General features: G+C 42.8%; 1 protein-coding gene across 1 annotated transcript; it reads right to left on the bottom strand.

The window, feature by feature from the left end:
* Positions 1-695: 695 nt before the first annotated feature.
* pths (probable ATP-dependent RNA helicase DDX47) lies at positions 696-15,141 on the bottom strand. The gene is made up of 11 exons (XM_065430290.2): positions 15,002-15,141; positions 14,730-14,823; positions 13,791-13,979; positions 13,197-13,268; positions 11,327-11,517; positions 9,320-9,436; positions 8,557-8,703; positions 8,233-8,309; positions 6,878-7,009; positions 2,870-2,999; positions 696-885 (listed from the first exon to the last, which is right to left on the bottom strand). The coding sequence occupies exons 1-11, from the start codon at positions 15,089-15,091 to the stop codon at positions 727-729; spliced, it is 1,398 nt and encodes a 465-aa protein (XP_065286362.2). The 5' UTR covers positions 15,092-15,141; the 3' UTR covers positions 696-726.
* Positions 15,142-16,470: the final 1,329 nt, after the last annotated feature.

Raw genomic sequence — 16,470 nt, 5'->3', positions numbered from 1 at the left:
GGGGAAGAGCTTTGAGTCAAGGCTTGTCAGCAAATATGATGGTAAGTCAATCACTAAGAAAAAAAAATGAAGGAATACTTATTATCAGAATGCAAAACCAGTGGAAAAAGAAATTCAGTTCCCTTTGTATTGTATGTAGCATCCTATTTTCACTTTATTTAGAGTCCGTAGGACCTGGTTCATTCTGGTGTTGCTGGCAAAAGTGTTGCCCTGGTAAAAGACCTATAAGGACACATGATTTCCCGCATGCATTTAAAGAACCTTTGCCCTTTTGTACATTTCTTTTCTTTTTGCCGAGTACCATACTAGCATGACCATGATGCATCTTTTTCAGCACTGTTCAGCCTAAAAGTGTGCCTTGCACTATTTTTGACACCATGCTACAAACAATGTTACATTCCTTCATAACATCTAAGTGATTTCCTCTTGTTTTTTGGTATCAGATCCTCAAGCCAGTGAATATACTTATCGTGATATTTAATCAACTGTGGAACACAACCCCATCCAACCATTAATGTATACACAAATTGTTTTATCTTGCATGCTTCAATATTACATCCTTTGACCCTAATGAAAAGGGTAATGTAGGCATTTGTACAAATAAACAGATTTTGACAAAAAAAAAACACAATCCTATTCCTTGCAAACACAAAAGACACTATGACCACCATTACATAAGGCAAATTGAGAGACCGTTATTTTAGTTCTAGTTATTTATTATGCCAGTTATTTCTTTCGTTTCTTGAAGCCACCTCCATTTTTCTTGTTCTTCTTGCCAATGCGATCATGAACACCAAGTGCCTGTTCTGTGTCGTCCGCATCATCATCATCATCTGCTCTCCTCTTTTTGCCACCTTTCTTCTTGTCCTCCTGCTCCTTGAGCTCCTATGAAAGTGCAAGATGTTTGTGGAATCAAAAGTCAATCCAATTGAAGCTAAGAGGTTTGTTAGCAACAATTAAACAAATATAACATATAATGTTGGCAACATCCCTAGCAAGGAAGCTATCTATACTTTAAAAAACAAGAGAGGGTCACCTTTAAAATAATAGCAAGCTATAACTTAAGCTCGACTGAAAATGAATTCTCACAGTGAGAGAGACAACTGCGCCATCCATTACAGGATGGTGAAGTGCCTGCTGCAGAGAAAGGATGCTAAGAGCAGCTTTAGGATCCTGGCAGTAGGTAGAGCCACAGTTCCAAATACAGGGTTGGTATGATATCCAGATTCCCTTTGTTTGATTCAATTGCTTTTGTATTATCAACTGTTCACAACCGGTCAACCACAGTGGTCATGTGAGCAGAGCACCACTCAGAGCACCAATGAAGCACTATAAGGAATAGGATTGGAATACCTTCATTATATCATATCAGCCCTGATTTCCTAACTGCCATAGTTGCAAGACAACATCTATCTTGCCTAGATCCTTACCGGCATAACCATATTAACATGCTCGAATCTATGCAGAGCCAAACAGTACAATTTACTTTTGTGATTATACATACTCGTGTGGCTCACTGAAACTGAAATCACAAGCCAACTTCCCTTGCCTGGCATCATGCCATCAAGTCACCCATCTTTCTCTCATCCACAAGTTCTTTCACACATCGCCTCGAACACATATCAATGTATACCAGTCCACTGCCACTCAAGCTGCACCAACCACAACGGAACCGTATAGCCCCCTCAGGCCTGTGCTGTTTCCCATGCTTTGTCATTGATCATACATACATCAAAGGACTAGGATAACCTTCCCACCAACGCCGTACTTCAATCAAACCCAACCCACTTCATACGCATCATTGAACTAATGTGTGAAAACAGCCCAGGCCTCGTGTAAAACCCTTCCTCGGGGGCTTTTAAGACACTAGAAATATAAATAAATCAATGCAGTCAAACCTCATTATAATGAAGTCGCATCCGACAAAAAAATGCCTTTGTTATATCCGATATCCATTATAAGCATACGTTCACTACATGCCGATATCAACAAGAAACATTTTGAATTTAGTTTAGTAGATCCAATATGTCGCTATATAGAGTTTCAGTTGTGCTTCTGATATATATTAAAAAAAAGAAACTAGTTCTGCATCTAAGCTTAGTAATAAACAAAACACAGGGTGACACACTAAACTTTGAGCACCAGTGAGCCAGTGGTTTATTACTGGAAGAGACATTTGCACCAGTTTCTGTGATGCGACATTCACTGCCGGTGATAAGCTGTCTTGCTGCAGTAAAAGTACATTTCACAAAGACCTACTAACAGGCATTTCACAAAGATCTAACAGACTAGACTGGGCAAAGCTACTAACAATGGTATTTTACACCATCAGTTGACAGGACAACGAAAGAAGCGAAAAGCACGAAGGTAATGCTACCTTTCTTGAAATAACGTCATTCTGACAGCCCTGTTATATAGCACACTTTCCTTCTTTTTTTTCCACCAATAGTGGAATGTCCAATGCAAAAAACTTCATTTGATTCTGTCACTTGCTTTAACGTTGAGATCAACGATATTCCACACAATAAGTAGAATTCCTACTAGGTAACGACAGGGCATATCTATTTCAATTAATAGCGAACACAGTGTTGGTGCTAGAACAGCAGATTTGGTTTGTTGGTTTTCCATACTGGTGTTAACAGGGCAACGGGGACACAAGACGAGAAGACGACACGACGAGCGCTGTGATTGTGGTGTTGTCTTCTCGTCTCGTGTCACCGTCTAATTGCGCTGTTAACACCAAGAGTGTTTATGCGCTTACCTTCAACAACCTTTCAATGCTACATTCAGCCTAAGTTACAAGTTGTACTGTAATCTCCACATGTGAATTTTGCCAAATGAGGTCTCAATATGAACAGTTCTGACTCACCATCTTGGCAAACCGCTGTGCTTCGGTGACTCGCTCTACGAGCGCCATCACTTCTTCCTCAACTGTCTCATACAGGGGTAGCTTCTTGCCAATCAGGTGCTCAATGCGCTGGTACAGCTCCACGTCATACCTTGACAATGCAAAAACGGTCCCTTGGCAAGATGTCACTCAAATCTCTCAACAAACACTAATCATGGAGACTGCTCTCATAAAGCATTTTGATTATGCTGTGGTGCAAATATTCACAACTTATTGACTAATTAGCCATTGAACTGCCATCGCATAGCTTCCCAGTAACCTCAGCCAGTAAAACAACTGGCACAGAAAAGCTGTGGTGGCTGATTCAATACCCAGGCTGGGACGGATTTTTCTTAGAATGTGAAGCTTACTACATCAGGAACCTGCATGGGCTTCTTTTGAAGTTTCATGCCATTTCAGAGTTCATGCCTGTCTTGCCCTCCTTAACTTAACGTTTCCACAAGAGATGCAGCAGAGTCCAAGGGAACACATCCAGTAATAAAGCCAATGTGACTGAAAATTTTTTTTTTTTCACCTTTATAAGAAGTGGCTGATATGATCCGTCAGATATACATTTACAAATAAAAACACTCATCTGTAGGCTTTTGTGCCCTGTGTCAGAGACATCAATGGCACAATATACTAAGTGCATGTTCCCTTTAACAGTGGACTGTACCGTACATATACAGTCGACATCACCCTTGTGTGGAGTGCGAGAACGGCAGCCTCCGGGACGCTCCTGAGGCAGCCAGCGACGTCTAATGGTAGCTGCTGGGCACGTTTGGGCTCAGCAACTACTGTTAGACATTGATGACTGGCTTCTGTGTGCTGGCAGCAGCAATTCCAGCGCTCTATACAAGAGTTATGCCGACTGTACATCTGGCACGAGTTTTAATACTAAACAGTCCAAAAGGTGTCACAATTTCAAATGTCCTCACTCCAGTTTAGGACCTACGAGGAAATTTCACTAGTCATAAGGTGTGAGCGGGTAGAGCAACAGAAGTGAATGGGGCCATTCAGTTAAACTAGCAGGCTTTTCTAATGTCATATGGAACATATACTAATCAACGCTTATAAGTGTAACTTCAGACATTGCTCACAAATACTTGCTAAGCAGCTCTCCTGTATTGAGAATGAGCAATGAGAACTGAAATTCCATCATCCAGAGAACTGCATCAGAACCTTCTACGCAAAACAACCATGCGAGTTGATGAGTCGTGACAGCAAGAGTGAGGCTATAAAGCAGTATTGGAAATACAAAAAAAGCTAAGAATCGACCTTTGGAAAGTGCCTAAAAACAACACGGCTAGACAGAGAAGGCACGACCTTGTAGCATACAGAAAACCACAGAATTTTTGTAACCTGCCCAGTTTCTTTTACTTTATCGATTTAAGTGCTAAAGTTATGAAAGCAAATAAGGTGCTCCCTTTCTTACTGGTGACCACGTACGCTGATTTTGCCTTCTCACCTTGCAAGCACAAAGGGTTTATTTTGCTGAAGCTCATGCATATTACTATATTTATCAGTATAAGAACATAAAGCACTCTACAACAGCATGTGAAGTCTCAATATTATTATCAGTTTTGCAGAAGGCTGCCATAAATGGAATCGGAAAAGAGAAAATTCTGAATGTTTTACACTTGTAATAACTTGTAGATAACATACACAACTGCGCTGACGATTGCACAGTAGTGTGCTGGCTTCTGGATACAGGGTTTGTCCGTAACTTAACTTAAGGAGACTGGTTCTGGCAAAAAAATTTATTAATCTGATCAGTACATATTATTAATTTTCTTCAAGATAGTCTGCTTGCGCGTCAATACACCACTGCCAATGTGATTCCCACGCTGCAAAGGCTCAATGGAAGTCAGCTGCCTTAACCTCTTTCAGATACTAACAGCCCGCTGGATGGTGTGAACATCATTGAAACGGTGACCTTTCAGGCTTCTCTCGAGCTTTGGGAACAGGAAAAAGTCTGCTGGGCTCACATCGGGGCTGTATGGTGGCTGCAGCAAGGTTGCAACCCCTATCCGGGCCAGGTAGGCTGTCACAATGAAGGCAATGTGGGCTGGAGCATTGTTGTGGTGGAGCTTCCAGCAATCGGCAATCTCCAGTCATTTCCGTTTGACAGCTCTGTGAAGGTGCTCAAGGGCTTCTTTGTAGAACACGGCATTGACGGTTCATCTCAAAGGTAAAAATTCTTTGTGGACCAGCCCACGCTTGTGAAAAAAAGACAATGAACATTGTCCTTACCTTGTACTTTCACATTCTCGCTTTCTTGCAGCGCGGGAAGTTCGTGGTGCACCACTCCTAAATTTGGTGCTTGGTTTCGGGGTCGTAATGGAACACCCATGATTCATCACATGTTATTATGCAGTCTAAGAAGTCACATTCGCTTTCTAGCTGCACCAACATCTCAGGGGAAACGTCAACTTGTTGTTTTTGTTCATCGCTCAACACTTTTGGCACCAATTTCACACAAGCCTTCCGCATCTTCAAATTTTTAGAAACAATTTTGTGAACCGTTGTTTTGCACATGTTGAGGTCTTCAACGATTACTGTGATACTCCAACGAGTCGGAGTCCAGGAGATATTTTCCTTTGGCCACATTTTCATCCAAACCACAGTTTAAGGGCGTCCAGATCGCTCCATGTCTTCAACAGTATTCCGTCCGTGCTTGAACTGCCTGAACCACGAGAAAACTTGGGCCTTTGACAGGGCGTTGTCCTTGTCAAGGGCCCATGGCAAGTGTCTCAGAAGCAGTTTTGCCCAGGTAAAAGCAAAATTTAATTGTGTACTGCTACTCCAGCGGACGCTCCATTTTCTTCATTTTCTGCCGTGACAAAACCTCAAAAAACGCTTTTGTGCCACTTACATTAATTAAATTATGGGGTTTTACATGCCAAAACCACTTTCTGATTATGAGGCACGCCGTAGTGGAGGACTCCAGAAATTTGGACCACCTGGGGCTCTTTAACATGCAGCGCCACTTCATATCCTCACTGTGTCAGAGCTCAGATACAACTGCCGCCCGGTGCATTACTTGGCTGAAAACCCCCACCACAAATCTCGCCTCCGGGGAGCATGCTACTGGCGAATGCAGCGCCGCGCAGCAGGCACTCTCATTAAGTTACGGACAAACCCTGTTAATGCAGAACTCATAATTGCATGAGCAAAGCATGGTACTTTGCTCATGCTTCAAGGACGAGCACCGATAACCACTTTATGACAGCTTCTCGACCTGAATGCTCCAATTTATGCTGCTTGGTTGGCCATTAAGCACAATGAGGGCATTGCCCGCACATTACGTGTATGAACTAAAGCACAGATTAGGGACGACACTGCTGTAATATCCACAATGTGAAATCTATGCACTGCAGGGCCGACACTAGGTTTGAAGTCCGCAGATTCAGAAACATGCCAGCAGCTGTTTGGTCATCGATGGCCTTGCAAAGTCAGCTATAATGGGCAGCCAGATGGCTGGAAGAAAGCAGGCTATGCTGAAACTCAGATGTTCCTCTTTCCCAATTCACAAAAGACTGGCTTAAACCATTTATCATTCTCATAAAGGCCAAACTACATGTATGCGTGCCGGCACACGAAAGCTCGTGCCCACGCACCTCATGCATGCGCAGATGGTGCAGCACAGATCGTACATGTCAAAGCGCAGCGCGAGCACAGATATCTAATATTTACACATGCTAAAAAATACTGTTGTCAAATATGGCTGCATTCATGCCTCCTGCTTCAACGTGAATTTTCGTGATGGCTACGTTCTCGCTCGCGTTGATTGTCGGGAACTATTGAAGTGAGTTTTCGCTTTCTCTAAACTCACCTGAAATGTTAGTTATGAGTGCATAGTGCATCCAATTTGTCAGATCGTTCTGCGATTCTGGCGCCCGACTCTGAATGTGCCCACTTTTCGCACTCACAATAAGCAAGCACTGATAGCTGCATGCCACAGTTTACAGACACAGGCTGAGAACTCACTGAGTCACAAAAGTGATGGCCTTCCCAGAACGGCCTGCCCGAGCCGTTCGTCCAACCCGATGGATGTAGTCCTTGGAGTGTGATGGGATGTCAAAGTTGACCACACAGTCCACGTGTGGAATGTCCAAGCCTCTGCAAAAATGTGTCACTGGGTCACAATTCTCCCTCTGCCAATGCACCCTATTTAACAAATGTACAAGCAACCCCAACTACTGCAGCAGCCACATATTTTCTTTTGCACCACCACAATGCCATGTAAATAAGGAAATTTGAACAGCAGTTAAAGTTATATCAAAAGCAGTGAGGAAAGGAACTCGGAAGTTCCGTAGGGATTGTGACAGTACACAGAACAGAGTATCACGACAGGAACACAGCACAAAGTGCCGATCTGTCTGCTTTGGTTTACCGTAACAAGCCACGTTGAACCAACTAGCCCAGCATCGCAAGGTTCTGTTATTTAGGGAACCTAAATATGTAGTTAACAAATAAATAATTTTGCTCATCATTCACCGAACTGATTATTATTAGTCTTTAGTAGCATTTGAAAGGAGCACATTCAAGCGTACCAAATGTTGGGAGTGGATTTCTGGCCCAGGTCTTTCAACAGATTGCTAAAGATTAGAACATTTTAATTTTAAATGAAGGAGCATCAACTTTACAACTCTCAAGTATCAAAATAAATACAATTACAATATTGTGAAATACCTCAATTAACATGTTCAAGACAGACAATGTTAATATTAGTATTTAACACTCTGAAATATACCACTAAGTGCAAATAGGACCCTCTCAAAACTGATGCAAACAGCATAACAATTTAACCTTATCTGTGAACTAATACACATTTGTTCCCCTTTAGGAAACACTGCTAGATATATTTTACAGAATTGTGGTAGCTATTTCAGTTGTGGAGTTATAAAGTTACGAATTTGGTGCTTTAACTTCTGTTTTTTTATGTTTACTGATTTCACTCCCAAAAGTTGTTTGAACTTAGCTTTCTCTCCCAAGTAAAACAAATTTCATAACTGCTTTAAAAATCGTATAAATGACAGTACATGTTTACAGATGCTATATCTCAATAAGAAAATTAGTTGGCCATGAGCTAAGCCTTTCTCTTCACATAATGTGGCTACCACATAAATCTGCTGAAAAGCTAAAATGAAGGGCTGCAACAGAGGGCAAAGCACTCCTTATGTCTCAAATCTAGTTCTTTTAAACCATTTTGCTCTGTCACAGTGTTACGCAGCACATTTCACTGCAGGACAAGTAACACTGTGAGCCAGCCTCCCCCCTTATTTAGCATAGTTTAGTTTCTAATCACAGTGAAGCTACTACAACAATCGAAAAGAACAAACCTGCTTGCAACGTCAGTAGCAATCAGTATAGACCTGTTTTTCGACTTGAACTTTGTAAGGGAGCCCAGACGCTTGGCCTAGTTTGGAAGTAACCAAATGCAAAGAAATGTTAATACATATTTGAATTTTGCAAAAACAAATCTGCAAGAGCAAAACACAGTCTACTGCAGTGAATCAGAGTAGATATTTCAACAAGCAACAAGAACATTCCAATCTCTTGAACAATCAGTCGTACCCGCGTCTTGGTGGAAAGTCAAGAGAAAGTGATTGAACACAGAAAGAGCCAATCGAAAATGATCAGCAGAGACTTGTGATGTGACTGACCTGTCCCATTTGTCCGTGAAGTGGGATGGCGGTGAAGCCCAAGTTCCGCAGCAGCAGCGCCGTGCGCTGAGTGTTGCTACAGGTGCTGCAGAACACCATGAACGAGTTACCGGCCAGCTCGTTGAGGAGGTGGACAAGATACACGTCCTGCGCACATCGCACACCTCATGAGCGCTTCCTTTATCAGCTCACATCTTATGTTGAATGCGCTAGCATTTATAAGAGCAATATTCCAGCAAGTTTTCTTTTGAGCCACATTCGCAACAGTAGCACATGCAAAGACGTCGCCAGCGGCAGTGCCAGAAGTAATAGCAAAAAGCATTCAGCTTGGGCAGCCACTGCTAGGAACCACTGATGAGGGCACGAAATATTTAGGTACTGTATTTTGTTTACACGAGTTTTTCAAAAGCCTTACTCACTAAATAGCCGTATTTTCTGATGATGCTATGGTGTTATGTGGCACATGGAGTAAGTAGCTGCATTTTTTGAAGCAATATAAATTGTATCAAAGTAAAGCTTACTTTGCATACTTTCTAACAGATACTTTTAGAATTCAAACTTCTGTTTTTGTGTGTGGCAGAGTTAGAAATTCAAATTCGTTTCATCGATTTCTCTCAAAATTTTCAATTTTTGCATATTACTTTAGAAATAAGTGGCCACCAACAGTCACTACAACTTGAGTTTCTTTTCAATGCAAGGAGTTTCACCTAAATTTCAGCAGGGCGAGTATAAGCTAAGGCTTCCTCTGAGGATGAAATCCTACCTTGAACTTTGCTGGTATGAAAAGGTAGTACTGCATCAGCTTCTCCACAGTCTGGTACTTGGATGAGACCTCGACCTTGACTGGGTCACGCAACGACGCACGCTGCAGCTTTTGGACCTGCAATGTCGCAAGGTTACACATTAGTGTTAATGGAATGCAGTCGCAGCCAAGTGCGACCAAAGGAAAACAAACGTATGTGCTTGAACACACACGAGTATTCGGCACCACAGTGGCACAGGCTCTGCTTTGGCAAACACAAAGCTACAGAGAATTGAAATAAAGCACGCACTTGCCAAAATAAAGATCCAGGGACCATATCCTGTTTCATTATTTTAATTTTATTTGCCCCTAATCATTGACTTGCATGAAGCTATGCCTCTGCTATCATTGCGATTGGCCACTCATTAGTATGAATGATGAGAAACTATTATCATCAGGTGAAATGAATCCCTACACAATGTGTCCCCATACTCCAATGTATCATGGCTAATATGGAACTGTTGTATAAGCACGGATGGATCCAAAAATGTGAAAAATCGGAAAAAAATGCAAAATCTTTGGAAAAAAAGAAAAAAAAGAAAAAGTAAAATGCGAGCCACCCCAACCACCGCAATGCGCTTCTCTCCATGCGAAATACACGCCAGCCTCGCACGCATCTTTCGCGTCACCCTTCCACCTCTCCAAACACGAATAGGTGGCGCCCATAGCTCTGGCACGTGCAACCCTCCGGAACACAAATGGACCGCACCAACTGCGTTGACAACGCTGCTGGTGCTGCTTCCAGATTGCTCACTCAGCCCTCGCAGTTGGTTCTTTATTCTCTGGCCCTCACTCTGCGCTATTCTGCTAACGGATTAAGTTTACTCGTGCTTGTCTTTCTTTGTTCATTGCGTCGAAGTCATTCCTGGCCACTTCGTTTCTCAGCCTCATTTGACTTGCCATCGAAACAGAAGATGGCTCCAAAACGGAAGACGGATCTGCCACCTAAACAAAAGACGGATCAATGCATGACATTGCTGGTGAAAAGAAAGCACACTACTATAGATTTGGAAACAAAGTGCTTCTAAGTGATGAGGCAATCGTCGCAAATGTGCTTGCATTGGACAGCGACAGTGACGGCCACGACGGCAACGCTGATGCGGTAGGGCATGCTGCCTCAGCATTCTTCCAGCGAGAGGTCCTGTAGACGATTCAGTCCCTCGTGGGCTTGTTTTTGCGAAGGACCTTCTGCTTTACTATGTGGAGAACCTGAATGCCTTCGGGAAGGATGTCGGCAAGCTTCACGTAAAGCAAGCAAGGCTGACAGACATGCAGTTTTCTCGTGCAAGCCAGTGGGAAGTATGCGCCAAGATGCTTGTGGCGATCTCGCTCTGGAGTTTCTTCTGGATTCTCAAGCTGAGATGCTGCCACAGCAACCTTCTCGAATTTTTAAAAGGCACCATTTGGGGCCACCAAAGCGATGCCTCGGGGGAGCTCGTATATCACTTGCCACCCATGACCCCTCTTTACATTTATAGCAGTGCCATTCATGAACACCGACAGCCGTGGCTTGTTAACAACACACGATAGGAGCGCAGGAAGCAAAGTTAAACAGTTAAATGACTCAACACAATCAGAAGCCGGATGGAGGAAGGTGGTGGTGAGGAGACCTGACATCCCTGCCATTATAGTATTTTTAAAAAAGCTACGCCACCCCAATTATGATTTTTTTTTATGCAACCCGGTTATAAAAATTATCGGTTATAACAATAGAATTTTCGTGGCACTTGAATATTGTTATAAGTGGGTTTGACTGTATTAAACATTTATTTTAATGTATATAGCAATGACAAAGCCAGGATTATCGACTATAATTATTGATGGATTTGTTATTCACTACATCGACCTTAGCACGATAATAAAATGATAATTTCATTTAGGACTAAGAGATATACAAGGAGCGTTGCAGTGTTGCCATAATGACGTCCTGCTGTAATGACTAGCCATCTGCATTAGCTTTGGCCTGACCTTCTTGGTCATGGTTGCCGAGTACAGGTAGGTGCGCCTCTCACGTGGGATCACTCGCAGGATCTTGTCAACCTCTTCCTCGAAGTCCATGTTGAGGATGCGGTCAGCCTCATCCATCACCAGGTACTTGAGAGACTTCAGGCTGAAGCCCTTAGTGTTTTCCAGGTGGTCTACCAAGCGACCAGGGGTAGCTGGGTGCAAGGAGCCAAATCTTTAGTAAGATAAGGCTTCCCCAAATTCTCACAGAAAAGGACAGTTATGTAGTCTATGGCAGGTTCTCAGTGCTTAATTAAACAAAACTCACAGGATCAAAAACATAGACACAGCACTGCATTCCAACTAATCTTAAAAGAATGGTGCATATCGAACAGCAAGCCCATGTTCCTGAGCCTCCTTGGATTCATAAGGAGCAACTATGGTTATGAATTAACACCCAGGCCCTGAAAGCGTGTGCAAATTCATTTTACTTTTCCTCCTTTTTTCTGTTGTTCATTTAGTTTTTCAACAACGACACATAATAACTCAATCAACATACCTTTGTTGAATGTGTGCCTATGTTCAGAAACATGGACATACGCATACATATATACATGCATGAACTTATTGAGACAAACAAAGCCACCAATCAACCAAATGAAAGAACATCAGCTGTAAGAAATATTGAAGAACAGTAAAACCAATATCACCTAACACATCCTTCTTGTGAACGTGACAAGAATACGAGCACTTCGTTTATCAGGAGGACATGAGCCCCACTCACGCACATTTAACCCAAATGCCTGCCTGCTGCGAATTCGCAATTCCAATTTGCCTTAATCAGTACCTTGTTAAGTATTTTAACCAAACACAGGCAAGAAAGGCTGCAAGTGCCTTGAGGATTTCTACATCACATCAAATAAAATAGAGAAAGTTGTCTACAGTCTAAGACAAGAAATATAACATAAAGGAAATAATGTGCTTTAAGTTTTAGAAAGTTGAGACATGATTATGAGCAAGGCTCTTGTTGCAGAAGATAAAACATCTTTTTGCTTCTGCTTTATTTCATGTATGATGAGGTTTGATGTTCCCAAGTGACACAGAGGCCATGAGACGTTGTAGAGGGGACTCTAGATTAATTTTTACCAGCTGAAGTCGTTTAATGTGTGGCTAAAGCTTTGTACACGAGAATTTCCACATATTTGCACCTACTGAAATGAAGTCATTGCGGCACCTGCGGCTTTATCTGTGTCACGGTTATGCCAAGTAAGACATGCTTCCATCAAACCCTCAATTTTATGCTGACATTAGTATTGATAATCAACTCTGAAGGATAAACATGAAACCAATGCTGTGTTCCTCTAATTCACAGCCATTCTACTGTATTGATCACCCTTTTGTAGTTATTAAAAGCAATTAATAATTTCAATTTTAAATACATATGTACTTTGCAGGACTTGAAATATACAAATTTGTATGCCAATAGAGTGGGCCAGCCCCACTGAGGCAGTCACTTGCATAGAGAACATGGAATAGTGAAATCAAGAAACACTACTTTTGATAGTGCGAAAGTTACAGCCAGATGGCAGTTCAGGCTAATCAACTGCTGTAACTTTCAACAGCAATAATCAAATAACACAGAGCACAATGCATGCAATTTACAAAGTGGCAAAAAAGCAGCTTAGAAGAAAGTAACCGAATGAGAAGAAATTGCAGAGAAAAATATGCTTACAAGAAGGAACTAAATATTTTGTAAGTAAAAAAATTGACGAGGATCACTACTGAAACATAACAAGGAAAAAAAGGTGCCGTATCATTTTTACACTTTATTTTTCAGTACTAAGCACAAAAGCAAATGAGGAAAAACAATAAAGAAGGTAGGCAGTGGACGCACCTATTATGATGTGGGGCTTCTTGGCAAGTGTCAGTGCCTGGGTCATCATGTCTATGCCACCCACAATCACAGCTGTAAAGTAGTTTAAAAATTTTAAAGCAATTCGTTGCCCCACAGAAAGCATGAAAACAATACTCTTTTAGGAAATCTAAACTGCCCCAACAGATGATGATAAATAATGAGGAAAAGCAATTAAAAATGATGTGTCGACAAGAAAACTGCTTGGTCTGTTCACAATCGAAGTTCGAAGTCTGCCTGCACAGTGATATTTCCAGAAGTTGACATTGACTTGAAGGCAACATAAATCCACAAGAAAACCTATATAGGCTTCTCTTGTTAAGTCAATGCCAACACAACACACTTTCATGAACCTTCCTCCATGCTTCATATTGCCCTGGAACTCATGTGGCTGAATAGCAATTAAGTTCACTGATCATATACCATTGTTCAATGCATGATTACGTTTGCATTTTCCCTGAACATGAGTGCACCGACTGCTAATTAATACAAGGTGTGATGAACTCGGGGCCGACTACCTGCACAGTGTGCCCCCCTCCCAGCAACACCCACTACAAAATATGATACGATACCAACCGCTCTTGACGCCAATGCTGGCACCAAGGGCTTCAAACTGCTCCGAAATCTGGAAGGCCAGCTCCCGAGTGGGCGTAAGGACAAGGGCGAAGAGGCGCTGGGGCGTCTCCAGCAGCGCTTGTAGGATGGGAAGCGCAAAGGACCCCGTCTTGCCCGAACCAGTCTCTGCCAGGCCGATGACATCGCGACCTGCAGTTTCCCGGAAGTGTTGTTGGCGCAAGCTTGCTTTCTTCTAGGAGCAGGAGACGAGCAAAACAATCCACACCCGCTTCCCTACGGTACAGCCTGTATCATGACTAGAACCTAGAGCCTTTTGCTTATGACTTTGCCACTCCATTGATCCTTTTCCTACACACAAGGTGAGATTTAGAAAGTTGACAGATGGAGTTTTTTTTTTAATTTATCTGATTGAGTTTAACGTCCAGAAACTGCACAGCGTGTTATGGGGGGACTCCGTGGCGATGGGCTCGGGATTAAATTTGGCCATCTGGAGTTCCTTAACGTGCACCTAGCATACATGAGCGTTTTTACATTTCAGCCCGATAGGAAAGCGACCATCGCGGCAGGGAATCGAACCTGCAACCGCGTGCTAAACATCAGATCTCTGGGGCCACTGAGCTACTGCGGCAGGCAGGGTCGGAATACGGTGAACAATTGCTGCAGTAGTTATTCTGCCACTTTAACTCGCTACCTTAAACATCATACACAAAAGTTAATTTCAGCTGTTTCTTTCATGTCTCCCGAATGAGGCAACGTTCGTGTAACAGTTGGTGCTACAGACCAGAAATAAATGGCACGTCGAAAGCCGCAAATGTATTGTCATAACTACGAGTTCTAACTACCGTTGCAACTGGGATACGTAATTGTGCAAACATAATTGTGGTCTTGGTTGTAAACTAAACGGCCGTTCGCGCGGAGAGTATGACAGCAGGAACTTGCCTTGCAGTGCGAGAGGTATGGATTCTCGCTGGATTTTCGTGGGAGCTTTCCATTTCAGCTGTTCGCAAGCTTCGCACAGTACATCGACAACACCCTGTAATGTTTTGAGAGAGAGAATATATGTAAGTGTTAAATGTGATACAGAATCAAAAGCTCACGGCGCGTGTCGAAAGACTTGCACGAACATGCAACAAATTGCGCAGGCAGCCAGACAACAAGAAAGCTTAGGCTTCATAAAACACCTTCAAAAAATGTGTTCTATTTCATCTTACCAGTGACTTGAACGTAATGTTTTCCTCGGGTTTGTCATCATTTTCAACTTTTGCATCCGTCGAACTTTCCAGCTCCGTGGGCGCCGCCATACTTGTTTAGAGTAGAGTTATTATATCGTTGAGTGGACCAAACGACGCTGTGCCGCAGAGGCGCCGCTTGTGAAAAAATTGTGCGAGGGCGCTGCGAGCGAACTGGGTTGGGACGGAGACGCGTGTCGCGGCATATTCAACGTAATTTTGCCGCGGGCGCTGAGACCAATAGCGCGCGTACGCTCTTTTAATGGTGCTTTATTTCAACTGGAACTTTATCTGTCACCTTTTTTCTACGTTTACATATTTGAGGCGTGGGTTATACAACACGACGTCTTCAATTTTGCTGTCGTTGTCAAGTGCGTCGTCTGCTAGCGAGTGCGCGTTCGTTGCGCGGACGCTGAAAGGCGCCCAGTTTTTCTCGCAGAAAGTCTGTGCAGTAAATTTTTTTACGGTTTTACTTACTTTGGTGCGCCCGCAACTCTTGTCGGCCAGTACCAATCATCGTTTTAGCCACGTGAACTGCTGTTTTTAACATTGTTCTCTAAATGTAACACGTAATTTTTGGCACAGAAGCCGCCTATCTGCAAAATGAAGCTACGTAAGAAAATTTTATTGATATTGCGTCATTTTACGCGCGCTTCTTGTTGGTAGAATATAAACAGGGACAATGATCAAAGAAAACAATATTATGGTGAAATAAACCAAGTTTATAAACTGCGCGGGTAAGAGGTGCAGATGACCAATGCATTTCTAGGCAAATTAAGGGTACATAGACATGTATATCCACGACATATATGTAAGAGAAAAATTATGAGATATTCTAAATGCACTGACTGAAAAAGTGAAAACTCCCGACCGGAATAAGCCTGTTTCTTTTAAAAGCTGCGCCAGCCCCATGCGGAGCAATCGACTTTCCAAGATAAGGAATCAAGGCACACAATAGTTTCTCGAAGGTGAGGGGCTGGTGCAAGTGAGGACTTATTCCAAGTGGTTGTGCTGCTGAAAAGTCGTGGCCGTTGCGCAGAGGCGCATCAGTTCCTGAGGTAATTAAAACACGGGTGCGTATCGGTTCTAGTGGAGAAGTTCCTAGCTGGTCATTTAATATAAACGCCACGTTTCGGGGCAGCCTGTAAATCTGCTAACTTGATTCAGGCAAGGAAAAAACAATTTTTTTTTTTACAGTCTCATCATGTTTGCAGGCCACTAAATATGAGTGCCCTAATGAGGTACCCCACTTATCTTCTTCAACTAACACAGCAGGTCTACAAATATCTCTACGTGTATGTGAGGCATGCCGTTCCTTTAATTGTTTCATTATTGTCCTTACATTGGCGTAGCCAACGAGGGAGTGTCGAACACCCCCCCCCCTCCCCGCAAGCCCTTTCCCACGGAAGAGGAAGTGTCAGGAGGTGGGCTCCGAAATAGCGACGTGGATG

Source organism: Dermacentor albipictus, chromosome 8 (genome assembly GCF_038994185.2).
Source record: "Dermacentor albipictus isolate Rhodes 1998 colony chromosome 8, USDA_Dalb.pri_finalv2, whole genome shotgun sequence".
Classification (NCBI taxonomy): Eukaryota; Metazoa; Arthropoda; class Arachnida; order Ixodida; family Ixodidae; genus Dermacentor; species Dermacentor albipictus.
Note: the sequence above shows the minus strand (reverse complement) of the source record. Positions and strands in the feature narration are given on the sequence as shown.